The sequence below is a fragment of the Syzygium oleosum genome, unplaced genomic scaffold (genome assembly GCF_021117445.2).
Source record: "Syzygium oleosum isolate NSW1041296 unplaced genomic scaffold, Sole_v2.1 Sole_v2.30, whole genome shotgun sequence".
NCBI classification, from domain to species: domain Eukaryota; kingdom Viridiplantae; phylum Streptophyta; class Magnoliopsida; order Myrtales; family Myrtaceae; genus Syzygium; species Syzygium oleosum.
In genome coordinates, this window is record NW_026607514.1 from 567694 (window position 1) to 594874 (window position 27181).

The following is a 27181-nucleotide window of genomic DNA, read 5'->3' on the forward strand; positions in this document are numbered from 1 at the left end:
TCACCATACTCAATTAGATTCACCATGGATAACGAAATTTAAGGCAATGGCTCACATGCTAATGAAGATATTATTTGTACTACACCACATCAAATAATCAATGTGAGATTTTTCTAAAACTACTTACGCGTACGCCGAACAATGACGTTATCCTTATCAAAAATAGGAAGATGTGTCTACATAGATCATAATTTTTTTACGTTTTACTTAAATCCAAATTTTGTGATAGATGAACTTTAACTTTTTCTTTCTCCATGACACCCTAAACTTTTATATATAAATTCGATACGTTGATTCACGTGTAAGTTTTCCATATTTTTCAAACTTTAAATAATATTTTTAATTTTGACAGGTTTACTTTTGTTGCAAAAGCACAAAGAATAACTTTTTGCTGGGTCCATGACTTTGGGACAACAAAATTTTGTCCATTGGTGCATCGGTCCCGCATTAAATTTTATAAAAAACTTTTTGTCATCCAAGAAAAAATCTTGGCAGAAGTAACATCTCATAGAAGGTTTCTATCCCATAAAATGGGCCTACTTCCCTAAAAAATTTTAACTTTAGGTTGAGTCTCAATTCCATTCTGAACTTTTTTTGTTTCAGAAAAAACTCCAAACTTTATGTCTAGTCCCAAATCTGGCCCGAAATTTTTTTTGTCTCAGAAAAAACCTCAAACTTTAAGTTCAGTCCTAAATCTACCCCGAATTTTGTTTTGTATTAAAAAAATCACCAAAATTCAATTTATTTTCAAAAATATAACCTGTCCAAACTTGACGTGGCACTTTCACGTCGATAACAAATCCACGTCAACAAAGTAATGAGGTTTTTTTTAGACAAAAAAAAGTTTGGAGAAAATTTGGATTGAACCTAAAAATTAGGTTTTTTTTAAATTAAAATTTTTTTGGGTGGATTTGTTATCATCCCTAACTTTCATATTCTAGAATGGTTTTATTTTAGAGAATTTCAACAATTTTTAATTGGTTTGATTTGTTATCGAGGTGGAAATGCGACGTCGGTCTGTACCTATCGCCCTATTACTTTGCTGATGTGCGTTTATTATGACGTGGAAGGGCCACGTCAAGTTGTGACTGGATTATGGGGTTTATTTTTTTAAATAAATTAAAATTCTCTGATTTTTTTTTACATAAAACAAAATTCGGGGCATATTTAGGACTGAACGTAAAGTTTGGGGTTTTTTCTGAGACAAAAAAAAAGTTTATGGCAGATTTGAAACTGGACCTAAAGTTTGAAATTTTTTTTTAGATAAAAAAAATTTGGGGTAGATTTGGAACTTGACATAAAGTTTGGGGTTTTTTAGGTAATTCACCCCTATAAAATGGGACCAAGACTCTCATCATTTCCTTCACCTATCAAACTCAACCATAGAACAAGAAAATTTCGAGAGGCTGCAAACAATGGATGTGGATTTTGACCTGACTATTGCCCGCCGTGAAGCCCAACCCAAACCCCTTTCCATCCTCAAGGCGCCGCCGATCGCCGCCTCCTACAACGACAGGATCCGCCCTCTGCTTGATGCGGTCGACAAGCTCCGAAACCTCCAGGTCATGCAGGAGGGCATCCAACTCCCCACCATTGTCGTTGTCGGCGACCAGTCCTCCGGCAAGTCGAGCGTCCTCGAGTCTCTCGCTGGCATCAGCCTGCCGCGGGGGCAGGGCATCTGCACGCGCGTCCCCCTTATCATGCGCCTCCGAGACCGGCGTCAAGACGAAATCCCCAAGCTCCACCTCGAGTTCAACGGCAAGATCATGGATGTCGATGATGAGGACGACATCTCCGACGCCATAGTCACCGCGACAGTTGAGATCGCCGGCTCCGGCAAGGGCATATCGAATGCCCCACTGACTCTGGTCGTCAAGAAAGATGGCGTCCCGGACTTGACCATGGTCGACTTGCCTGGAATCACGAGAGTGCCCGTGCACGGCCAGCCCGAGAACATCTACGAGCAGATCTCGGCGATGATAATGGAGTACATAAGGCCTGAGGAGACCATCATCCTCAATGTCGTGTCCGCGACCGTCGACTTTTCCACTTGCGAGTCCATAAGGATGTCACAAGTAAGTATACTCTAGCCACACTCGTCTCCCATATCAATTAAAAACTCGAATGATTCATACAACTCTAGCAAATGAGTCGATACAATAATCTGTTTTTATGTTTTAGATGGTGGACAAGACTGGCAAGAGGACTCTGGCCGTTGTCACAAAGGCTGATAAAGCTCCGGAGGGCTTGTTGGAGAAGGTGGCGGCTGATGATGTCAATATAGGGCTCGGTTATGTGTGTGTGAGGAACAGGATTGGAGACGAGTCCTACGAAGAAGCGAGGCTCGAAGAGGCGAAGCTGTTTGACACGCATCCTCTGCTGTGCAAAATTGACAAGTCCATCGTTGGTGTGCCTGTCTTGGCACAAAAGCTGATGCAGATTCAAGCCAACATTATGGCCAAGTGTTTGCCAGATATCGTCAAAAAGATCAGTGGCAAGCTGAACGCCAAGGTCGCCGAGCTTAATAGGATGCCCAAGAATCTGTACTCAGTCGCAGAGGCCGTGACGGCCTTCATGCAGATCATGGGGTCGGCGAAGGAGTCGCTGGGGAAAGTCCTGCTGAAAGGCGAGTTCGACGAGTACCTGGACGAGAAGAAGATGCACTGCACGGCCAGGCTGGTGGAGATGCTAAACGAATACTACGCTGAGCTCCAAAACTGCCCCGAGAACGACCCACGGACTAACTTCTTGTCGGAGGAACTGAAGGTCTTGGAAGAGGCCAAAAGGATCCGGCTCCCAAACTTCATTGCTCACACCGCCTTTCTCACCCTTTTGCAGCGGAAGGTGAAGGCGGTATCGAGCAAGCCACTGAGTTTCGGGGTTCGTGCTTGGGACTACATTGAGGAGGTTGTAATTCGGGAGTTGATGCGACACTCAGAGAATTATCCTCAACTGCAGTATCGGACAAAAAGAGCAGCGTCCAATCTGATCAACAAGATGAGGGAGATGACGAGGAATAGGATGATGGAGATTGTTGAAATGGAGAAGCTCACTGACTACACTTGCAACCCTGAGTACCAGTTGGAGTGGAGCAAACTGATGACCCAGCAGTACCACTTTATGCAGGTGATCAACGACTATAAGTCCACCAACATGGTCCTCGAAGGGATCGGGCAGGTGGACGTGCGCCATCTGAGGAATGACAACCAGCTGGTTCAGGAGGCGTTCGATCTGAAGATGAGGATGACCGCATACTGGAAGATCGTGCTGAGGAGGTTCGTGGACTCGATGGCACTGCACCTGCCGTTCTGCGTGCACAACTTGGTGAACAGGGATATGGTGAAGGAGATTGTGGGCGAGCTGATCGGGCCCAATGGCGGCGGCAGCATCGAGAGGATGCTGGAGGAAGCGCCGTCAGCGGCAGCCAAGCGCGAGAACCTGAGCATGAGCATCAAGCTGTTGAGGGAGTCTGCGGAGGTGGTGGCCAAGATCATGGACCGGATTGCTACTGATGGTGACTACAGGGTTTAGTTAGTCTGTTCTTCTACTGGCCCTTAATTAAGCTTGTCCCGTGATGATGTGTTTCTCTTATGAGTGTGTTAATGTTGCTGTTCTAGTAATCAGCTTTTAATTGATGCTTGGACATCGCTTGATCAAAATTTGTGAGTTCAAATTTGTTGTGTCACGACTAAAATAAACTCCGGTACAACAAAATTAGATGTACGTCACGATTAGCTCATCAAAAAGTTTTGAGGAAATATTTCATCGAATTATGAAAGCATTTTTCGTAACCTCATTTTTTTGAGCAATATAAACGGATGAAAGGTTGGAAAATCTTTTGTAAACTACCGTTGGCACCTGAATTTTTATCCATTTTTTAAAAATTTACTTAAAAATCACAAAATTAGGAGTAGAAACCTTGGCCATGCTTAGGAACCTATTCTTAAACAAAAAAATAATTTTTTTTAGATTTTTCTTGAATTTTTCCTTAATTTCTTTTGGCTAAAATGAGAAAAAAAATAAGAGAAACACCAAATAAAGTCTAAAAATGTCCCAAAAATAGCCATTAGTCTTATTTAAATTCCAATTTCAGCTCTGAAGTTTCAATTTTATAAAATTTCAATTGGGGATATGTTTTTCCCAAAATTGGTTAATTTCGTATCCTAATTGTGCCAAAAACCCAATTAAGTCACTTTAGTCATTTTTGGGCTATGGTGTCTTCACAAAAATTGATTATGGGACCTTGAATTTCATATTGGTCAGTCTAATTTCACAATTTGACAAAGGAATTGAAAAACCCCCAAAATTAATTGAAAATTAGGGATTTTAAGACCCAAATTGGGGATTTCTTTCAATTTGAAATTTTTGATAAAAGCCCATACCTTTCCTAGGAGTAATTGATCATGGGAAATTCAATTTTGGCCTTGGAACAGCGTAATTGGATTATTTGGACCTTTAATTGAATAAAACCCCAATTAAACCGAATGCAAAATTAGAATTTTTGGGTCTAACGAGGATGAAAATTCAAATTGATTTCATATTTTGAGGCAAAATGTGTCAAGGATTCGAAATTTTGGGTTAGAATTGAAAATTTTGGACAAAACGAGGTCCAATTTGTAAAAAAGACCAACTCGGGTTTCTTTGGGCCGGTCGGATCCGAACCGACCCGGCCGGATTGGCCTTCTTCCTCACCCGGCTAGGAGCACACGGTAAATGAAGAGGAAAAAAAATCAGTTCAGCCCTGCCCCTTCACCGACCTAAAACTATCCATTCTGGCATGTGAAAAATGAAATGGACAGATGGAGAATGTCTATCCTTATCCATTCTAACCAATCGGCGAGTCGGTTAGAAATGAGAATTGCCTTGGGGAGGAGAAGAAAAGAGGCGGGAAAACCAGTTATCACACACAGAACATGCTCGACCGAATGCCAGAGAGAGAGAGAGAGAGAGAATAGAGAAAACTAGAGAGAGAAAGCAAGAGGGATAGGGTTAGAGGTCCCCAACCGAGTGTCCGGCGCCGCCTTAACCGGAGGAGTGCCGGCAAATCGGTCATTGGCCGTGACCTCCCCTTCCCCGTGCAAGCAAACCAGCTTACTGGGAAGTCCTGAAAACGAGACCCGATCAACCAATCGGCGACTTTCCCATCGAAGTGGAGAGTACCAACTCGAAGAAGAAGTGTCAATGGACCATCCCATAGCCACTGTCCAATTCGAAAACTGAGTTTTGCTCCCCAACTACGAAGGTAAATATGCTTCACAGTCATACATTAATTGTTTGATAAAATGCCAAAATTGACTTCCCGAGCTTATTCGTGTATGGTTTTTGGATTTGCTCATTTCAATGATGCTTATTGGTTTCCCCTTTATGTTCCTAATCCATTTTTGGTTCGATTTATGCATTTTGGATCGACGGTTTGGCATTTGCATTGAGTTGGACCATAAAAACTCCATCGCCGGAGCAATCAACCCTTACCGGAGTGTATTTCCATGGCCATTAGCCATACCAAGTCAGTCTATCTTGTCCATTTAAGCGTAAATGCATGTTATGATTCGCTAGAAATTGTTAGGATGTTTTGTTTGTTAATCTGAATGCTAGATATGTTAGATTAGCTTAGTTTTTAAGGAATGATTTCCATGTTAAGTAGTGAAGTTTGAGCTTGTGAATCAATAGCTTAGGAAGATTCAATGGCAATATAACAGGCATGGATGAGTAGAGGATCATTTGGAGAATGTTTAGGACCGATTAGGGTAGTTGGCACATGGTCGGAAAGTCATCGAAGCGGCGGCTAAAGTGGCGGTGAGGATAAGATAGTATAGGTTCCAATGCCCACCACTTGTTTAAGGAAATGCCACAAAGAAGAAGAGGGGAAACGGCGCCTTTTTGGCACTGTTCCCGCCGGAGAGCTGATCGATGCCGGCTAAACCGGCCCGACGTGATCGGACTAGCCTGAACCGGCTCGGTCCGGTTTGACCTGGAATAAAACATAATAATAAAATAATAGAAAATTCCTAAAAAAATTAGAAAATTTAGAAAATTCTAAAAAAATTAGAAAATTCGGAAAATTTGTAAAAAAAATTAGAAAATCCAGAAAATTCATAAAATTAGGGAAATTTCAGAAAAATTCTGAAATTCATAAAAATCATAAAAATTTCAGAAAATCCATAAAAATTCAAAAAAATTCGAAAATTCTCAAAAAATCTAGAAAAATCATAAAAATTTGAAAGAAATTTGAAAATTTCGAAAAAATGAATAAAAATTTTCAGAAAATAAAAAGAAACTGATTTTGGGAGGATAAAAAATTTCAACAAGCTTTTTTCAAAATAAAAAATTTAAAAATAAAAAATTTCAAAAATTCACATAATAGCTTAGAATACCTGTGGCCACCCACTTTGAATGAAATTTAATTATTTTTAGGTACCCAAGTGATATTTTTGAAGACTCTTGAGTTTAGGGATTAAAGGGGTTTCACCCCCAAAACAGGTCTTCACCCCTAAAAAACCTTAAAATTCTAAAAAACTACACAATCCTTTGAATGAACAAGCCTTTAGGGCTCCACTAGGGTTTGGATGTTTTGATTGATTTTCATTTTTAGAGACCATTTTAGGATTGCTTTGTTTGATTGAAATTGATCATACATTTTCTTATTAATTGGTTGATTTCTCCCTATTAGAACGGTTATAATTAATGGATAGGCCTTACGAACTCGTGTGACACATTTAGACACTCCGAATCGTTTTAGGTACCGAAAGGGCATTAGGGATCTCGATATCGAGATCATTAGCGTAACAAAGTCCCCTTACCCATGTAATCTTTAGTTCATAGAAATCGTGGTAGTTCTCCCATACCTCGATTAGGTTTCTAGTCGATCAATAAAGACTAGTGGCGATTCCAAAGCAAAATTTAGGCTAAATAGAAAATTAAATAACAAATACTCGCTGTCTTGTGAGGTATGGTCAAGGAGACCCTCGTTCGTTTATTAAATCACATTATCATTAGAAATGAACGAAAATAACTCCTAGCGTGATCGGGTGGGCCAAAGCGCGGCGCGACAACTGCTGATTTTTCACGAGACAAAACGAAAGTAAATGGACTTCAAAGGTGCGTTTGGTAACTATTTTGTTCTCGGAAATAATTTTTGCTTATAAATGATTTTTTTTATTCTGTTCAATGAAATAATTTCTAACCATTTGAAGACATTTGGTAATGACCCAAAATTTTCATTCCTGAAATAGAAAAAGAACAAATGTGTGTTTGGCAAAAGAACAAAATTTATTTTTATTAATAATATTTTAATAAAATTTTTTAAATTTTTTAATATTTCTTTCTTTTTTCTTTTCTTTTTTTCTTCTTCTCTTTCTTGGCCATGGCCCGCTACCGGCGAGGCCATCGCAGCCCTCACCGGCCACAGGCGAGGGCAAGGGTCGCCCTCGCAGCCTAGGCGAGGGACGCCCCCACTAGATTCGGATCCGGCAAGGGCTGGACCCTGCGGCCCTCGCCCAGGCCACGAGGGTCTAGGCCTCATCCTGGCCAGTCGCCGGCCAGGAAAGAAGAAGAACAGGAAAGAAGAAAAAAAAATCTCTTCTATTTGTAATTCTTGTTCCCATAATCAAGAATCAACTTTTTTTTTCATTATTGATTCTGTTCCAAAATTGATTCTGAGAACAAATTTGTATTTGGGAACAAAAAATTTACCAAACGAATTTCTGTTCTTTTTTTGTTCCTAGGAATAAAAGAATAAAATTAATCATTATTTGGCAAGTTACTAAACACACCCCAAGTCATCTTCAAACAAAAGACTTGCTCTATTACAAATGATTCATTTATTGGTTGTTTGAAGTGATTTTGGAACTGTGACAGTGTTGCGTGACACTTGTCTTTTCTGCATTGGTCGGTCTAATCGATTCCGACTATCATAGCGGTGGTCAACTCTATCATGGTCCTCGCCTCGTACTAAGCCATGCCGGCCCCTCTCCTCTCCACCACGGGTTGTGCTTGGCTCGGTACCGAAATGAGTAAGGCTAGCCCAGAAGCCAAATTTACCTCTGACAATCTAGAGAGATATCAATCGACCACCACGGCTGCCGCGAAGTGGGAAAAAATCATCCATTCCCTAGTATTCATATAAGTAGTTCGAGATTTTATTGGACTCATATAGACGTCTCTCTCTCTCTCTCTCTCTCTCTCTCTCTCTCTCTCTCTCTCTCTCTCTCTCTCTCTCTCTCTCTCTCTCTCTCTCTCTCTCTCTCTCTCTCTCTCTCTCTCTCTCGTTATTTTGGCTCAAAAGAAAAGGAAAAAAGAGATTTGTCGATTTGGGAAAATGATGTGACAATTCAGATCGTTATGTTGCGCCTATATGCGCCGATGCGACAATCGACGCTAGATAAATGCACATGACATGGCGAAACATTTAATAAAAGGACTGCATCGAGCGGGTTTCTGGGGACCATATTGAAATTGAAGAAAAGTTCAAGGATCGCCCTTGCCATTACCTCAACAAAGAGTATAAACTATGTACCATAATGTGAGAACTATCTATAGCTATCTATATAAAAATGTTGTAGCAAAAATGATTATGCAGAAAACGAGGCCGATACATCCCTGCACAGAATGGTCGTGTAGACAATTATCGTCACAATTTTCTCCGTCGTATTGTAGATGGATAGAAAACATCGAAACTCTTGAAAACATTCATGCATCTTATCTTGTCCTAGTATGTCGCAATTTGGTGCATTTTGCCATAACTTAAAGGATAAAATCTCATGTTGGCTATGCAAGTGACAAGGACATGATAAGTCGTACCATAGTTCATTTTGCAACAGCGCTTTTCATTGAGTTATACCAATCTCTCCCTCTACCATACGCTTTGATTCGAAACATCCGGTGTTGTTGAAGTTAGGGGAGTTTTGAAATATTCATTTGTCATTGGGATAGTAACACAAATGGTCATTGAACTTTGGTTCGGTGTGTGATATGGTCCATGAACTGTGGCCCAATGTGCAATATCGTCCCTAGATTTTTAATTTGTTCAATATGATCCCTCATTTATTGATAAATGTTCAATAGAATCAATAGACTATATGAAAATATTTAAAAATTCAGGGATCACGTTGAAACAATTAAAAATTTAAGGATGACATTGCAAGTTAAGTCAAAGTTCAGGGATCATTTATGTCATTTTTCTTTTGTCATTCATTGTCGCAACATGCCGTACTTGATGTACACTTGCTTTACACAGGAACCTTCGTGGGTCTAATACCATTAGTCTATCTTCGTGGTGTCATCATTCCTTTTGCAGGAATAGGCCATACCAGAAAACAAAGTCGATTTACATCAAATGCTCTCCAATTACATATCATCATTCATCACCGCCGGAATCGACCCCTGGGAAATGGTCCGAGCTGCATCACGCCGAGAAACAGCCGCCTTTGACATTGTGGATGCCACTCAGGCCTTCACCGCTAAAGTCGTTGATGGTGAAGTCGTTGGAGTGGTTTGTGATTCCACTAATACTCTCATGGTAGGTGATGGTTATGCTGGGGACATTAAGGTCTGTAATTACGTCCAAACATATTTTACTTCAATTACTAAATCTTTAAATGTTTGTTTCTTGTTTGCGTTTCACACGAAACAAGTCCAGCCTGTTATATGTGACATCTTTGATTTACCAACTTGATCCTGACATATATGCAAGTGCTTCTTGTTGCAAATCTTAGTTTTCCCTTTTCAAAACGGACTTTACTGCTCATTGGATTTTGTTTAGGGTTTGTTGGTTTACACTTAAACAAGAGAGAGATGCAACACTGTCATTTCCTCTGAAACTCTAAAATGATTTTCTACGTTAGAATCTTGATCAGAACAAAAAGCCTTACTACTTGTCCATGGAGCTGTTAATTCTTTGGCAAATTGTCTAGTTTAAGTTTCCTTGTTATAGCTTATGTAAAACGTGCAAGCTATGTTTTAATTTGATGCATATGATTTAGCTTCTCTACCTTTCTCCTGATCCTTTAGTAAGTGAAGATCTACCTGCGTGCATGTAGGAAGTGAATATCTTCTGACATGCATGCACACATGACTGGACAGCAAGGTTAAATTTGCTATAGTCTCTGAATATAATTGTCTGTTAATAAAATATAACGATGGTGGTTATGTTGAGTTTTTATGTCGCTGGTCTAGCAACTCCAGCTAATATATGCTTTCTTTTCACATGCCTTCCATGCTAATTAAAACGAATCATAACTAGGTTTCATGCTCGAGTCTTCATTGATGCCTATTATATATTCGTGGAGTGTGCTTGTTTCATGCAAACTCCAGTGGAAAAAAGTTTAAATTAGGAAACTTCTTCATTAAATTGAAAATAATTTCAAGACATGTATTGAAGTTGGTATATACAACTTATTTTTTGGATAGCATTTCAAGATGGTAGTTGGCCACCCTATTTGGAGATTGGTGGCAGCAACTGGAGATGGTGGTCGTGGTCGTGATCATGTGGCTAATTACCGTGGGTATAATGGAGCAGAAACTCATGCTAGCTAGGGAAAATGATTTCTTGATGCAGCGACAACCCTAACAAGAAAAATAGTTGCCGAAAGTGAATGAGCAAACAGAAAGAACTTAAAAACCGTTGGAAAAACTTTCTTCTGGAATTCAAGGCTAAGGGACAGAAGGAATAACATTTTAAATGATGGATTGTATTCAACTACAATATGAAAAACCCATTATACATGAGAGTCCTGCCTGGAAAAGTGGAGCCGATAGTACTAGGATTTCAAAACTCACGTAAAAATACAAGAGGACTGTAAAAGTAAACTTGCTGAATCTGATAAATTGTAACTTGTTTTTATCCTGTGCCCTTGCATCACTTCTAAAAACATGTTTCAATTGGAATTGAAGTATGTTGTTTAGTCGATTGAGAAAACCTTTTCATTGATCAACCTTTGTCAATGGTAAAAAACGGGGGAAATCTTATTTTCAGGTTTCTTGATGCTCTTACCCTCTTTTTTGTCCATAGTTAGAAAGGTGTTATAGTTATAGTTATACTTTAAAAAAATGCTTCAAATATTCCTTTAATACTCAAAAAGGATGCTTATGGCCCACCCCAATAGTGGATAAGGCTTAGTTGTTGTTGACGTGCTAGAGATCTTTCTGAGATTAGCTTCGATAAGATGTAAGTCTGATTCCTGGAGTTATTTGTGGTGCAGGTCTGGGATATCATGGGACGTGAATTGAAATCTAGTTGGGGAATTGGTTCTTCTTTGGTAAAAATTTCTTACCATCGTCTGAATGGTGATTAATTGTCTGAGCACTGCCCCATCCCCTCCCCTCCCCGCTCTTCTTTCACTGTGGGTGCAATGTCTTTTTCGTGTATGCTCACATACTCGCACTATATACATGCATGTGTTTTTATGTATACACTAGCATAAGTTTAAACTATATTTATAGTGAAAAGAAAGAACTTCTGTTATTCTTGTAACTGTAATTGTCTACTTTATCTTGATAAATCTTGCAGGTCTTTTGGCTACGGTCGCAGATGATTTTGTTATTCATCTTTTTGATGTTGTCGACCTAAGAATGGTCCGAAAGTTTGAAGGTCATACAGATTGAATTACAGATTTGTGCTTTAGCGTGGATGGGAAATGGCTCGTCTTCCAGTATGGATGGCAGTCTAAGGATTTGGGATATTATTTTAGCTAGACAAGTAGATGCAGTATATGTCGATGTCTCCATCACGGTGTTATCTCTGTCACCAAATATGGATATTTTAGCCATAACACATGTTGATCAAAATGGGGTCTATCTCTGGTAAGTTGTTAGTGCATCTCTAATTTTTCAATTAGTCATATAATCGCATTCATTGTTTGGAGTCACATTGGTTCAAGTATCTATTTGGGATTGGTCAAGACACATAAGGAATAATGAAGCCTTAAGAACATGGTTTCTAGAGATTAATTATATTAAGGTGATTTTGTATTCTTTTGTATGTAGACAAACTGATGAGAGACGAACTTTGATTGACCAGGGTTAACCAATCAATGTTTTCTGGTAGTTCTGACATCAATTTGTATGCAAGTGGCAAAGAAGTTGTGACTGTTAAACTGCCATCGGTATCATCAGTGGAAGGTTCTCAAGTTGAAGAATCTAATGAGCCTACCATTAGGCATTCAGAGTCTAAAGATGTCCCTTCCTTCCATCCTTTGCTTGAGCAAATTCCGGATCTAGTTACCCTCTCGCTATTGCCGAAGAGCCAGTGGCAGAGCTTGATTAATCTAGACATTATAAAGGTCTCCTCTCTCATGTCCTTTTTTTTTTATCAGTCATAACCTTCTCTGTGAAAGATTTGTTTCATTTACCTCTCCACTGCTTTTTTTTGTCTCTGTAAGATTGTCCTATAATCATATTGGGGACCTGTTGGTGACTATCTTCACTCATCTTTTCTTATTTTATAGGTTCGCAATAAGTCCATTGAGCCACCCAAGAAACCTGAGAAAGCTCCTTTCTTTTTGCCCTCTATTCCATCTCTTTCTGGAGAAATATTATTTAAGCCAATTGAGACGTCTGATAAGGGAGACATGAAAGCTGATGAAGACAAATCTAAGATAACACCTGAAGTGCCGTCATCGCAGTTTCTGCTACTGCTTCATTCTTGTTCAGAGGCCAAAAACTGTAAGTGACAGTTCTCGTGGAAATCTCAGCATTTACACCCGTGCTGAAAGTATCATCTGAGATAATCATGCTAATTCTACATTTCTGGATTTGACATTTTGCAGTTTCGCCTTTTACCGCCTACATCAAAGGGTTATCTCCCTCAACTTTGGATTTGGAACTTTGGATGCTTCAGATAATAGACGGCTATGACGATAGCGCTGATGATGATGATCTACAAGATGTTGACAAGAGACGAGTTGCTTTCAATCGAATTACTTATGGATTACTTTATACATGAAATATCATGCCGGAGTAATTTTGAATTTGTACAAGCTCTAGTCAGGTTGTTTTTGAAGTTATTGATCTTTTCAACATGTCATGTTTGAAGTATAGATCTCCGTTACAGGAATGTGGTGAATGAATCACTGATTTTGATGGCAATATTAGGAAGGACTGCCAATACCTTTTGGCTTATTCCGGTGCCTATTATTAATGAGAAGATACAGATTTGACTATCAGTCGATAATATACTATTGATTTTAGAAAAAAAACATAATTGCTTCCCTAAAGTTGGTAATGTGACTTTTGACGTCTCTTATTATGTTCGTCCAGATACATGGGGAGACAATAAGGCGCCAGTCAGTGTTGCAGAATAAAGCAAAGGTCCTTTTGGAGAATAAGTTATTTCAAGGTGCTAGATGCATGCTTGCTTTTCTCAGCAACTCACAGTTTTAGGTACTAAACATATAACCTGTTTATTCCCTCTTCTTGTTTTGATATTAGGCCATTTTTTATACAGGAAACTTGATAATTTATTCTTTACACATACTTATGACTTCTAAACTTGAGTTATATTTATGCACGTTATAGCAAGGGGAAGATGAGATAGATGGAAAAAGTAGCTGGATCTACACTGATGCGTGAGTCCAGAAATTTAATATGTTGGATGGGTTCCTATTGGACCTATACATTCGCTCATTCTGTAACTGAGCAATCATTCTGTGACACTTCTTTCAGAAATTTTTAAAAGGAAGCCTTTTCTTACGCCTTCGTTATTGTGTTTGTGTTATGCTATTTGATCATATGCATATGTCGAACGGTCAGGAGTTATGCGATTTGGCCTAAGACGCATGGGTTTTAAACCGGACTGGACTATCCAGTTCAACCGGTTTGAACTAGGAACTGGCTGGTGATCTGGTTCAATTATTCACCTTATTAGCATTCGTGATAACGTGCGAATCACACTGAATTTCACACTGTGGACCAGACTGGTTAGAAAATCAAGTGGGTACTGATCTGGCCTTCTAACAGCGATGGTTAGGTTGTTTTACCATCTGGGATGGAATTGCGTTGTTCCTCACTTGCTTGGCCCATTTGATAGTGTAGCAAAATAAACAGCAATGCTGCAGCCAGGCGACTCAACCATTGGAGCTCCAGGATCAAATTCACGCGAGCCTGCGAATATATATAGTATCGTTTTTGCTTGCATTATTTGTGCGTTATTACATCTCTATTCGCCAATAGTCAATACCGCCATTGGAGGGGCTTGTCGTTGCCGCTGCCTGGTTTTGAATAAATCTAGCTAGGCTTGATTTTGGGGTCGTCGGTGTCTGTCACGTCCTCGAGCTGCTTGCCACTAGCCACCATCTAAGCCCAAGCCATCATCATCGTCTAATTTACTAATAGAAAATGCCGATGTGTCTTATTTTATTACTTTTCTTGAGACATGTAGCGATAATGTGGCGTCGAACAAGCGTTGCGTCAGAAAAAGTTAAAAAAATATAAATTAAATTAGAAAGAAGCTATAAAAAAAAAGGATCCAAAACTAGTAGTTGTATCGGTGGCCAAGCCCTCACCGGTGGCCGCCGCCACAGCCACCGAGAAGGGCCGACGGGGGTTGCCTGGGCCTTCCCGAAGCCCGGTGGCCCTCACCAGCCCCAGGCGAGGGCTTCAGATTTGGGGTGTTGGTCGCGCCCTCCCCTAGATTGGGGGCCTTGCCTAGGGCCGGTGAAGGTCACCGAGCTTCGGGAAGGCCCAGGCAATCTCCGCCGGCCCTTCCCGGCGGCTATGGCGACGGCCACCGGCAAGGACTTGGCCATCGTCACAATTGCTGGTTGTGGGTCCTTTTTTTTATAGCTTTTTTCTAATTTAACTTATATTTTTTTAACTTTTTCTAATGTGGCGCTTGTTGGATGCCATATCATCTGTCTCAAGAAAATTAATAAAATATGATACATCAGTGCCTCGTTAGCATTTTCGGTTAATAAATTAGACGGTGTTAATTTTAGGACTCGATTGAATCAATTCGACAAGTTTTAGGGTTCAATTATACTTTTTACAAGTTTTAGGACTCAATTGTATTTTTGTGAAAATTTTTAATACTTTTAATGTATATATCCCTTGCTTTTATGTTTCAGATGGTGGACAAGACCGGCAAAAGGACTCTGGCTGTTGTCCCAAAGGCCGATAAAGCTCCGGAGGTCTTGCAAGAGAAGGTGACCGCCGATGACGTCAATATAGGGCTTGGTTATGTGTGTGAGAGGAACAGGATTGGTGACGAGTCTTACGAAGAAGCGAGGCTCGAAGAGGCGAAGCTGTTTGAGATGCACCCTCAGCTGTGCAAAATTGACGAGTCCATCGTTGGTGTGCCTGTCTTGGCACAAAAGCTGATGCAGATTCAAGCCACCATTATGGCAGATATCATTAAGAGGATCAATGACAAGCTGAACGCGGGAGTCGCCAAGCTCAATAGGATGCCCAAGAATCTGTCCTCAGTCGCAGAGGCCGTGACGGCCTTCATGCAGATGATGGGGTCGGCGAAGGAGTCGCTGAGGAAAGTCCTGCTGAAAGGCGAGTTCGACGAGTATCCAGACGAGAAGAACATGCACTGCACGGCCAGGCTGGCGGAGATGCTGAACCAATACTACGATGAGCTCCAAAACTGCCCCGAGAACGACCCACGGACTAACTTCTTGTTGGAGGAACTGGAGGTCTTGAAAGAGGCCAAAAGTATCGGACTCCCAAATTTCCTTGCTCACACCGCCTTTCTCACCCTTTTGCAGCGGAAGGTGAAGGCGGCATCGAGCATACCACCGAGTTTCGGGGTTCGTGCTTGGGACTACATTGAGGGGGTTGTAATTCGGGAGTTGATGCGACACTTGGAGAATTATCCTCAGCTGCAGTATTGGACGAGAAGCTCACTGACTACACTTGCAACCCTGAGTACCGGTTGGAGTGGAACAAGCTGATGACCCAGCAGAACCAGTTCATACCGGTGATCAACACCAAGTATCTGTCCACCAACATGGTCCTCGAGGGGATCGGGCAGGTCGACGTGCGCCATCTGAGGAATCACCAGCAGCTGGTTCAGGAGACGTTCGATCTGAAGATGAGGATGACCGCGTACTGGAAGATCATGCTGAGGAGGTTCGTGGACTCGATGGCACTGCACCTGCCGTTCAGCGTGCACAACTCGGTGAACAAGGATATGGAGAAGGAGATTGTGGGCGAGCTGAACGGGCCCAATGGCAGCGGCGGCATCGAGAGGATGCTGGAGGAAGAGCCGTCAGCGGCGGCCAAGTGCGAGAAGCTTAGCAGGAGCGTCAAGCTGTTGAGGGAGTCCGCGGAGGTGGTGGCCAAGATCATGGACCGGATTGCTACTGATGGTGACTACAGGGATTAGTTAGCCTGTTCTTCTACTGGCCCTTAATTAAGCTTTTCCCATGTTGATGTGTTTCTCTTATGAGCGTGTTAATGTTGCTGTTCTAGTAATCAGCTTTTAATTGATGCTCGGACATCACTTGATCAAAATTTGTGAGGTCGAATTTGTTGTGTTACGACTAAAATAAACTCTAGTGCAACAAAATTAGATGTATGTTACGATTAGCTGATCGGAAAGTCGTGAGGAAATATTTCATTGACTTATTAAAGCATTTTTCGTAACCTCGTTTTTCTTAGCGATATAAAGGATTAAAGGTCGGAAAATCTTTTGTAAACTGCTGATTTTTCACGAGACAAAACGCACGTAAATGGACTTCGAGTCATCATCAAACAAAAGACTAGCACTATTGCAAATGATTTGTTTATTGGATGTTTGAAGTGATCACGACACCTGCCTTTTCCGCGTTGGTCGATCTAATCGACCGCGACTATCATGGTGGTGGTCGACTCTATCATGGTCCTCGCCTCATACTAAGCCACGCTGGCCCCTCTCCTCTCCTCCGCGGATCGTGCTTGGCCCGGTACCGAAATGCGTAAGGCCGGCCCGAAAGCCAAATTTACTTGGACAATATAGAGAGATCTTGATCGACCACCACATGGCGGCGGCGGGAGAGGCATGGCCGCCGCGAAGTGGAAAAAAAAATCATCCATTCCCTAGTATTCGTACAAGTAGTTCAAGATTTTATTGGACTCATAGAGATGTCTCTCTCTCTCTCTCTCTCTCTCTCTCTCTTGTTATTTTGGCTCAACAGAAAATGAAAAAAGAGATTTGCCGATTTGGGAAAATGACTTGACAATTCAAATCGTTATGTTGCGCTGATATACGCCGGTGCGCAGTCGGCACTAGAGAAATGCATATGACATGGCAAAACACTTGATAAAAGGACTGCATCGAGCGGGTTTTTGGGGACCATATTGAAATTGAAGAAAAGTTCAAGGATTGCCCTCAACATTAACTAAACAAAAAGTATAAGCTACGTACCATAATGCGAGAACTATCTATAGGTATCTATATAAAAATGTTGTAACAAAATCGATTGGGCAGAAAACGAGGCTGATACATCCCTGGACAGAATTGGTTTCTTCACAATTGTCTACATCGTATTGTAGATGGATAGAAAATATCGGAACACTCGAAAACATTCATGCATCCTATCCTGTCATAGTACGTCACAATTGGGTGCATTTTGCCATAACTTAAAGGATAAAATCTCATGTTGGCTATGCAATTAACAAGGACATGATAAGCCGTACCGTAGTTCATTTTGCGATAGCGCTTTTCATTTAGTTACGCCGATCTCTCCCTCTAACGTACGCTTTGATTTGAAATGTCTGGGGTCATCAAAGTTAGGGGAGTTTCAAAATATTCATTTGTCATTGGGATAGTAACACAAATGATCACTGAACTTTGGTTCAATGTGCAATATGAATTTTGAACTATGGCACAATGTGCAATGTCATCTCTAGATTTTTAATTTGTTCGATATAGTCACTCATCTATTGGTAAATGTTCAATAGAGTCTATAGACTACATGAAAATGTTTAAAAATTCAGGAACCGCATTTAATAATTTAAAAGTTTAGGGATGACATTACATACTAAGCCAAAGTTCGTGAATTATTTGTGTTATTTTTCTTTTGTCATTCATTGTCGCGACACACCGCACTTGACGTACACTCACTCTCCACGGAAGGACCCCTTCGTGGGTCTATTACCGTCAGTCATCTTTGTGGTGTCATCGTTCCTTTTGCAGGAATAGTCCATACCAGAAAATAAAGTCGATTTACATCAAACGCTCTCCAATTACATATCATCATTCGTCACCACCGGAATCGAGCCCTAAGAAACAGTCCGAGCCGCATCACGCTGTGAACAGCCGTCGCCTTTGTCGTTGTGGAAGCCACTCAGGCTGCCTCCACCGCTAAAAGGCCCTAAAGTCGATGTTCCCACTCTGGTATTTTGAGTTGGAACAGGTTTATTATCTGTGTTGAAAGAGATTTCATGGTTGCACTATCTTCTCGTCGGGCTTATGCAATTATTCAGTTGAATGCGATAGGATTAGCAATATATAGATAATTGGGATAAGTGTATTGAAAGTACTAAAACTCGTCACGAAAGTGCAATTGTGTGCTAAAACTTACAAAAAAAAGCAATTTTGTCCTAAAACTTGTCACGAAAGTGCAATCGATTCCCAAAACTTTCAAAAAATACAATCAAGTCCTAAAATTTATTAAATTGGTCCAATCAAGTCTTTCGTTGATTGCAATTTTTGAAAGTTTTCGATTGCACTCTCGTGACAAGTTTAAGAACTTGACTGCACTTTTTGAAAGTTTTAGCACTTAATTACATTTTCATGACAAGTTTTAGGATTTTCAGTATACTTATCTCTAAATATTTTTTGTCAGTGAAGAACTTCTATCTCAGATTCTATGCATGTTCTTGAATGGTCCTATGTAGACAACATGAAGACATTGTTGGCTAATGCGGGCTAAGAGTTTATATCTCTGTGTGAAGCAGATTAGTAATAGTAGATTATGATGTTTAGCTTATCCAAAAAAAAAAGGAAAAGAAAAAAGAATATGATGTTTGAACTACTCATTAAAAGATTGGGATGGGGTGGTGAGATAATGGGATCTAAGTACACATGCCTGAATTGCTAATTAAAGATATTGCCAGAAAACATGTTGTGTTTTTCTTTTATGACATGCAAGAACATTTTGTCCATTTAAGGGTTTGCTTGTTTCGCGGAAAAAAGAATGATTAGGAAAATATTTTCCGAAAAATGATTGATTACATCTCTTAAAAAAATTACTTGATAAAAAATATTTTCACCATCGACAACAATTTATACCTGTACGGTTTCATGAAAGATAAAAGTATATTTCATTTATTCATTTTTATAAGTGATACAATCAATCGTTTTTTTGGAAAATATTTTTCATGTCATAAATTTTCCGCGAAGAAAGAAGGATTCCATGACAATGTTCATATCTGGCCTTTTTCTTGTCCTTTTCCTTTGTCATGCACCTGTAATTAATTTGGAAAGTTTTTTACCATTTGTTTCCGGTATAAAAGAGTCATGAAAGTAACATATAAGCTGAAAAACGATGCAACACTAGATGGAAATTGCAAAAGCACCCATTGTTTGCTTTGTTCATACCCAGCAATTAATGCTCGGTATCAACAATTGATGGAAAAGTTGAAATTATCCATCATGAAATTATCCATCATCTCTCGACACCCACTAAAAAAAAGAGTATACTGAAAATTCTAAAACTTATTAAAAAAGTATAGTCGAGTCTTAAGAATTTTCAGATTGTGCAATCTAGTCCTAAAATTTATTAATTTGGTGTGGTTAAGTTTCTCAATTAACTCGGTCCGATTTGGTTAATGAAGAATGCCAACCTAGCTTTTTTATTATAATTTTCTCTCTCCCACGTAGCTGTTAACGTTAATTCAATTTGTAAAAATAATGCCAAAACGACGTCGTTTCCCCTCAAATCTTAATTTTTTTCCCCTCAAACCATAATCAAGTGAGATTCAAAGTGAAAAACAAATGCTAAAAAAGCACAGCTTCACCTGCGAGGGTCAGCAACTTCCATAGCATCACTTGGGAAGAAGAAAAGGTCGGTTGAATGCATCTTCGCCTAGTTTTCCTTCAGTCACATCCACATTTTGGTAATTCATCAATCCCATGCTCGTCAATCTCACTCTCAAATCCCTGTTCTAAATTAGGATTCACGGGCTTCCCCTACACAAATCGAATAACTTCACCTTAGTCCGATCAATATCGAATTCATCGGCTCCTTTTGCGACCAAGCTCGTGGTCCCCAATTTACTCAATCATAAAAAATTTTGATAAGGTTTTCGCCTTCTCATCTCTTCGTTATAAATTACTTGTGTGATTAAAAGGCGGGTAAGAAATGCTACTCTAAGCTCCTGAAAAGAGAAAGGAAATGCATCCATGAGTTTGGCTAAGTGAAGATCGGAAGTGCCTCTAGTGCAACAAAAAAAAAAAAGGAGAGTAAAAATTTGTGGATTAATGGAAACTTGTGAGCTCACAAAACGAAAGATCGAAGTATGCTGATTACCGCCAAGAGATCTCACATGATATCACCAACCATCAAGTCTCCATCATGAATTCATGAAAACCAGAAAACTATTGATCAACACCACACGCACGAAGGTCAAAGATCTTCCAGTTCGGTGAGAATTCCCGACTCATGGCGCCACCACTGCGCAATATGGGGCATGCTTGCAGCTTTAGAGGGACGAAGCAATTGCCTTTTTTCTTTCTCCCTTGAATTTCTGTCTTTTTTATTTTTATTTTTTCGTTTATCCTCCTTTTCTTTTTTAAACTTTTATATCATTTATCTTTGTAAAATTCAAATTTTTTTTTTCTGATAGGCGCCACATCTGGCTTACGTGCCTTACAAAACTAAAAAAGAAGAAGCAATATGAGCCTTTTCCATCAATCAAATTAGACGGATTGCCAATAGATATGCGGTCCTGCTGGTAAAGGGTTTGGGAGGTGGGGACGCTAGTATCACAAGTGTGGGATTCGACTCCCGCGCTTTGCTAGAGACAGAACAAAAATCAGAGAGGGAGAAGAGTCAGAGATAGGACAGACAAAAAAAAAAAGGATGGATTTTTTTTCTTGCCGTAAATTGGACGGATTTAATTGATGACTAAATTGCACAAATTTAACAAAATTTAAAACTCGATTATATTATTTAAAAATTTTAGAACTTTTTGCGCTTTAACGGTAAGTTTTAGTACTTTGATTGTAGTTTTCCTTGAAAAAGAAAGAATTCCAAGGTGGGGTACACGTCAGTCGGCACCCCTAGTTGGAACACAAAAGATCGGCCTAAACCCTCAGCCCCCCGACCGACTCGCAACGTTCCAAATTCAAACCTTCCAGCCAACGCCTTCTTCTCTGTGCAATTTCTCTCGTCCATGGGAAATGATGGGGATATTCGAACAATACAGAGCAGTCGGGTACATCACCACCGGCGTCCCCTTCTCGATCGAGCGCCTCGGCACCGAGACCTTCGTTGGCGTCGACAAGGCCTTCCAAGTGTACAATGTAAGACGCCCGTCGTATGACATTTCGTAGTTCATGTTTTGGATTGGGGTGTCGCCCGGTTGATTTAATACGACATGTGTATTAAAGGGTTAATACCACGAAAAACTCTAAACTGGTACACATATGACAAATTTACCCCCAAACTAATTTTTTCAGCACAAAAAACTCCAAACTGGTATAACTGAGACAAATTTACTTAGAACTAATTTTTTAATCACAAAAAACTCCAAACTAGTATACTTGTGACAAATTTACCTTCCGTTAAATTAGATTAATACTACAAAAAATCATAAATTGATAAATATGTGACAAACAGAGAAGTAAAACCCTGAACCGATACACCCGTCAACTGCCACGTATTATCCAACTCAGCAATTTGAGGATAAATTTTAACGGAAACTAACGAATGATAAATTTATTACGGATATATCAGTTTGAAGTTTTTTATGATATTAATTTATAAAATAATACGACATGTTCATTGAAAAGGTGTAACGAAAAGTTTGCATTGCCGTACGAAAAAAATAAATCCAATTATGACGTGTTACGTCCTCAGATACCGTGTAAATATCTTCTCCACTTATCACAAACCATGATAATTCCAAAGCAAGATGACCATGTTAACGCACTGCGACCTTGATCCCTAATGACTAATTTCTGGACTTGGGCAATATTCTTGAACCCCAGCAACCATAGAACCAACCCAAATCCTTACTGTTTTTTTTTTTAATCTATTTTACGTTTTCTTTATTTCTTAAATACTCTATTCTGTAAAATTTTCGGTTTTAAATAATTTTATCTATTTATTTGAAACCGAAAGTCCAAGGAAAGAATAAAAAGAGGTTAGAAGAATAAAAAGCGTCCAAAGCGAATAGCGAATAATAAAAAAAAAGGGGAAAAGAAGAATAAGCGTCCAAAGCGAACAAGAAAAGAAGGAAAGGCGTGTTACTGAATAACAAAGCGTACAAGAAAAGAAAAGTCCCATCGTACGGCCTCCGCATGTTAAGGAAAAAATTACAATAAGAAATTTTTATTTTCGTTCATTCATTTTTATAAACGATATAAACGATCATATTTAAGTCATTAATTTTTCATGAAATAAATACATCATATGTGATTTATTTTATTTTTTTATAAGAGGAAACCAATTTTACCTGAAAAAAATAAATCAAATCGATTATCATCGGGGCCCTTTAAATAGATGGTGAATATTGTGGAAATTGAACCGTCTTTCATAGCATGATTCCTCGTCTGCATCGCCTTTTCGATTTTCTTTTTTCTTTCATTCGTTATTTCTTTTTCTACTTTTAATTGACTTGAAAACGCATTACATGAGTACTTACATATATCATTATCTCAAAAAAACAAAAGTACCGAAAGATAACGTCGAAAAAGTTCGATAACAATAGCAATGATAAAGCTAACAAAACAATTAGAATAAAATTGAAACTCGTCATATAATCACTGGTTATTAACTTTTTTTTTTCTTCTTTTGCATCAGAAAGAGTGGATGAAAACATTTTTTCAACAATAACCGATTGGCGAGAGATCTATGCTAATATCGTATTATATTAGATAATGCGGATCACAAAGACTAAAACAAAATACATCCTAACGAATTTTGTAGTATAGAAATTTGCATAAATTTGCGTTAATAAGAGTTAGAATTAGAATAGAAGGAGAGGTCTTGTCGGAAATGGCTGGACAACAAGGATGCATATGGTAATATTTCTGTTCTCGGGAACAATTTATGTTCAAAAATAGTTTTTCCTATTTCTATTCTCTAGACGAGTTTCTGAATAGAAGAGCGTATTCAATAACTGCACAAAATTTTTATTCCCGAAATAGAAGAAAGAACAGAAATGCGTTTGGTATGACCCTAAAAATTTCTTTTCCCAATTTTTCATTTAATTATAAAAATGTTAGTAGATACTTAACAATTCATATTTGGATAAGATTGGACTAGAAATAGAATCAAAATATATTATGATATAGAATTTGATGACCTTAATACAATCATAAAGAAAATTACTCCTTATAAATAAAGTAAATATCGGGTGGTGGTCGAGGAAATTGCAATTTAGGGTTTTAAGGTTTTGGGTTTTGGGCTGTGAGGTTTTGGGGTTTGGATTTTAGAGTTTAAGGTTTGGGGTTTTAGGTTTGAGGGTTTTGGGTATGGGGTTTGGGGTTTATGGTATCGGGTTTTGGGTTTTAGATTTTAGGGTTTATGAAATTGTTTCTCTAAAATAACATTATTTCTCTTTTTGTTCCCAGGAACAAAAAAGTAGGTTTTATTTTACTTCTTATTTCTGTTCTAAATATATTCCTTGGCCACCTGATATTTCGAGGAATAGAAAAATTAATTGACATACACAAACAGATTTTTATTATTTTCCTGTTTCAGGAAACAAAAGAACAAATAAACAGAGAAATAGAAATGCTATCAAACAAGACCTAATTGCACACTTTTTCTGTTGACACACGACTCCATTACTCAATTGAATTGCCTTGGTCACCGGTGATTATGATTTCTGCATCACGTCACATTGTGCCAATAAGAAAGAGATTAATTTCATTGCAAAGAAATCATATTACCATACTCAATTAGATTCACCTTCGATAACAAAATTTAAGGCAATAGCTCACGTGCTAATGAAGAAATTAGTTGTACTACACCACATCAAATAATCAATGTGAGATTTCTCCAAAACGACTCGCGTGTACGCCGAACAACGACGTTATCCCTATAAAAAATAGGAAGATGTGTCTGCACTGACCATAATTTTTTTACGTTTTACTTAAATTCAAATCTTGTAATAGACGCACTCTAACTTTTTCTTTCTCCGTGACACCCGAAACTTTCATAATATATAAATTTCGATGCGTTGATTCACGTGTAAGTTCTTCATATTTTTCAAAGTTTAAATAATATTTTTAATTTTGACAGGTTTACTTTTACAAATGTACAAAGAATAACTTTTTGCTTGGTGCATGACTTTGAGACAACCATTGGTGCATGGGTTCCGCATTAAGTTTTATAAATTAATTTTTGTCATCCAAGAAAAAATCTTGACAGGAGTAACATCTGATAGAAGGTCTCTACCCTATAAAATGTGACCACGGCTTCTCATCATTTCCTTCACCGATCAAACTCAACCATAGAACAGGAAAATTTCGAGAGGCTGCAAACAATGGATGTGGATTTTGACCTGACTATTGTCAGCAGTGAACCCCAACCCGAACCCCTTTCCATCCTCAAGGCTCCGCCGATCGCCGCCTCCTACAACGACCGGATCCGCCCCCTGCTCGATGCTGTCGACAAGCTCCAAAACCTCAAGGTCATGAAGGAGGGCATCCAGCTCCCCACCATCGTCATCGTCGGTGACCAGTCCTCCGGCAAGTCAAGCGTCCTCGAGTCCCTCGCCGGCATCAGCCTGCCACGGGGGCAGGATATCTGCACACGTGTCCCCCTTATCATGCGGCTCCAAGACCGGCGTCAAGACGAAAGCCCCAAGCTCCACCTTGAGTTTAATGGCAAGATCGTGAACGTCTCCAACGAGGACGACGTGTCCGACGCCATAGTCACCGCGACAAACGTGATCGCCAGCTCTGGCAAGGGCATATCGAATACCCCACTGACTCTGGTCGTTAAGAAAGATGGCGCCCCAGACTTGACCATGGTCGACTTGCCTGGTATCACGAGAGTGCCGGTGCACGGCCAGCCCGAGAACATCTACGAGCAGATCTCGGAGATGATCATGGAGTACATAAGGCCTGAGGAGACCATCATCCTCAATGTCGTGTCCGCAACCGTCGACTTCTCCACTTGCGAGTCCATAAGGATGTCTCAAGTAAGTATACTCTAGCCACACTTGTCTCCCATATCAATTAAAAACTTGAATGATTCATACAACTTTAGCATGAGTCAATACAACTTTATGTTTCAGATGGTGGACAAGACTGGCAAGAGGACTCTGGCCGTTGTCACGAAGGCTGATAAAGCTCCGGAGGGCTTGCTCGAGAAGGTGACGGCCGATGATGTCAATATAGGGCTTGGTTATGTGTGTGTGAGGAACAGGATTGGTGACGAGTCCTACGAAGAAGCGAGGCTCGAAGAGGCGAAGCTGTTCGAGATGCACCCTCAGCTGTGCAAAATTGACAAGTCCAACGTTGGTGTGCCTGTCTTGGCACAAAAGCTGATGCAGATTCAAGCCACCATCATGGCCAAGTATTTGCCCGAGATCATCATGAAGATCAATGACAAGCTAGACGCAAATGACGCCGAGCTTAAGAGGATGCCCAAGAATATGTCCTCGGTCGAGGATGCCATGATGGTCTTCATGGAGATGATGGGGTCGGCGAAGGAGTCGCTGAGGAAAGTCTTGCTGAGAGGCGAGTTAGACGAGTACCCGGACGAGAAGGACATGCACTGCACTGCCAGGCTGGTAGAGATGCTGAACCAATACTACGATGAGCTCCAAAACTGCCCCGAGAACGACCCGACGACTAACTTCTTGTTGGAGGAAATTGAGGTCTTGGAAGAGGTCAAAGGGATCGGCCTCCCAGACGTCCTCCCTCACACAGCCTTTCTCACCCTTTTGCAGCGGAAGGTGAAGGGGATATCGAGCAAGCTGCCGAGTTTTGGGGTATGTGTTTGGGACTACATTGAGGGAGTTGCGATTCGGGCGTTGATGCGACACTCAGAGAATTATCCTCAGCTGCAGTGGTCGACGAATAGAGCAGTGTTCAATCTGATCAACAAGATGAAGGAGAAGACGATTGATAGGATGACGGAGATTGTTGAAATGGAGAAGCTCACTGACTACACTTGCAACCCTGAGTACCTGTTGGAGCGGAAAAAGTTGATGACCCAGCAGGATACGTTCGTTAACAATTATAAAAGGCGGTACAACGTTTACCTCCAGGAGATCGGAGACGTCAACGTGACCCATCTGTGGCCTCGTGACGAGAAGCTGATTCAGCAGGCGTTCGATCTGAAGATGAGGATGACCCCGTACTGGAAGATTGTGCTGAGGAGGTTTGTCGACTCGGTGGCACTGCATCTGCGGTTCAGCGTGCAGAACTTGGTGAACAAGGAGATGGATAAGGAGATTTGGGGCAAGCTGAGTGGGGCCGGCATCAAGAGGATGATGGAGGAAACGCCGAAGATGGCGGAGAAGCGCTTGAAGCTGAGCAGGAGCATCAAGCTGTTGAGGGAGTCTGCGGAGGTGGTGACCAAGTTCATGGACCGGATTGCTACTGACGGTGACTACCTATGTTGCACCGACACGTTCAAATGGCCAACGTGTCGGTATCCGACACCGACACGCGTGTCGGACACGCCGACACGTGTGGACACGCCTCCGACACGCGGTCCACACAATATCTGCTTTCCGACATGAAATCAACTCTCCGGACACGCCTCCGACACGCGAGTCCGGCGTGTCCGGCGTGTCCAAGAGTAAATTTGTAAAAAAATAAAAACAGAGAACAATAAATGGCGTCGACCTCCAAATTAGGGCTAAAACACGATTACCTCTTTACTTCTCTGTTCAACCGACGAACTCCCGTCCTCCGCGCCGCTCGCCGCTCGCCGCTCGCCGCTCGCGCTCACCGCTCGCCGCTCCCTCTCCCGCTCCCGCTCCCGCTCCCGCTAGCCGATCGTGCTCGCCGCTCCCTCTCCCGCTCCCGCTAGCCGATCGTGCTCGTCGCTCCCTCTCCCGCTCCCGCTCG

General features: G+C 40.5%; 3 protein-coding genes and 1 pseudogene across 3 annotated transcripts; all 4 read left to right on the top strand.

Moving 5' to 3' along the window:
• Positions 1–1355: 1355 nt before the first annotated feature.
• On the top strand, positions 1356–3684 carry LOC115668469 (dynamin-related protein 4C-like). Its single transcript, XM_056303961.1, has 2 exons — positions 1356–2075; positions 2182–3684. Exons 1-2 carry the CDS (start codon positions 1416–1418, stop codon positions 3529–3531), a joined length of 2010 nt encoding a protein of 669 aa, XP_056159936.1. The 5' UTR covers positions 1356–1415; the 3' UTR covers positions 3532–3684.
• A 5704-nt stretch (positions 3685–9388) lies between these two features.
• Positions 9389–12992, top strand: LOC130135271 (U3 small nucleolar RNA-associated protein 21 homolog). Its single transcript, XM_056303975.1, has 6 exons — positions 9389–9547; positions 11199–11255; positions 11609–11799; positions 12017–12278; positions 12444–12660; positions 12765–12992. The coding sequence occupies exons 1-6, from the start codon at positions 9389–9391 to the stop codon at positions 12938–12940; spliced, it is 1062 nt and encodes a 353-aa protein (XP_056159950.1). The 3' UTR covers positions 12941–12992.
• Positions 12993–15059: 2067 nt separating this feature from the next.
• LOC130135296 (dynamin-related protein 4C-like) lies at positions 15060–16597 on the top strand (annotated as a pseudogene).
• A 7935-nt stretch (positions 16598–24532) lies between these two features.
• LOC115663932 (dynamin-related protein 4C-like) lies at positions 24533–26885 on the top strand. Its single transcript, XM_056304093.1, has 2 exons — positions 24533–25299; positions 25396–26885. The coding sequence occupies exons 1-2, from the start codon at positions 24640–24642 to the stop codon at positions 26848–26850; spliced, it is 2115 nt and encodes a 704-aa protein (XP_056160068.1). The 5' UTR covers positions 24533–24639; the 3' UTR covers positions 26851–26885.
• Positions 26886–27181: the final 296 nt, after the last annotated feature.

Excerpts from the sequence above, each read along its gene's own strand:
- LOC130135271 (XM_056303975.1), top strand. The coding sequence starts at position 9,389 with ATGGTCCGAGCTGCATCACGCCGAGAAACAGCCGCCTTTGACATTGTG. Across the intron at positions 9,548-11,198 it reads GTTATGCTGGGGACATTAAG|GTCTGGGATATCATGGGACG; the intron begins GTCTGTAATTAC and ends TTTGTGGTGCAG. Across the intron at positions 12,661-12,764 it reads TTGTTCAGAGGCCAAAAACT|TTTCGCCTTTTACCGCCTAC; the intron begins GTAAGTGACAGT and ends GACATTTTGCAG.
- LOC115668469 (XM_056303961.1), top strand. The coding sequence starts at position 1,416 with ATGGATGTGGATTTTGACCTGACTATTGCCCGCCGTGAAGCCCAACCC. Across the intron at positions 2,076-2,181 it reads AGTCCATAAGGATGTCACAA|ATGGTGGACAAGACTGGCAA; the intron begins GTAAGTATACTC and ends TTTATGTTTTAG.
- LOC115663932 (XM_056304093.1), top strand. The coding sequence starts at position 24,640 with ATGGATGTGGATTTTGACCTGACTATTGTCAGCAGTGAACCCCAACCC. Across the intron at positions 25,300-25,395 it reads AGTCCATAAGGATGTCTCAA|ATGGTGGACAAGACTGGCAA; the intron begins GTAAGTATACTC and ends TTTATGTTTCAG.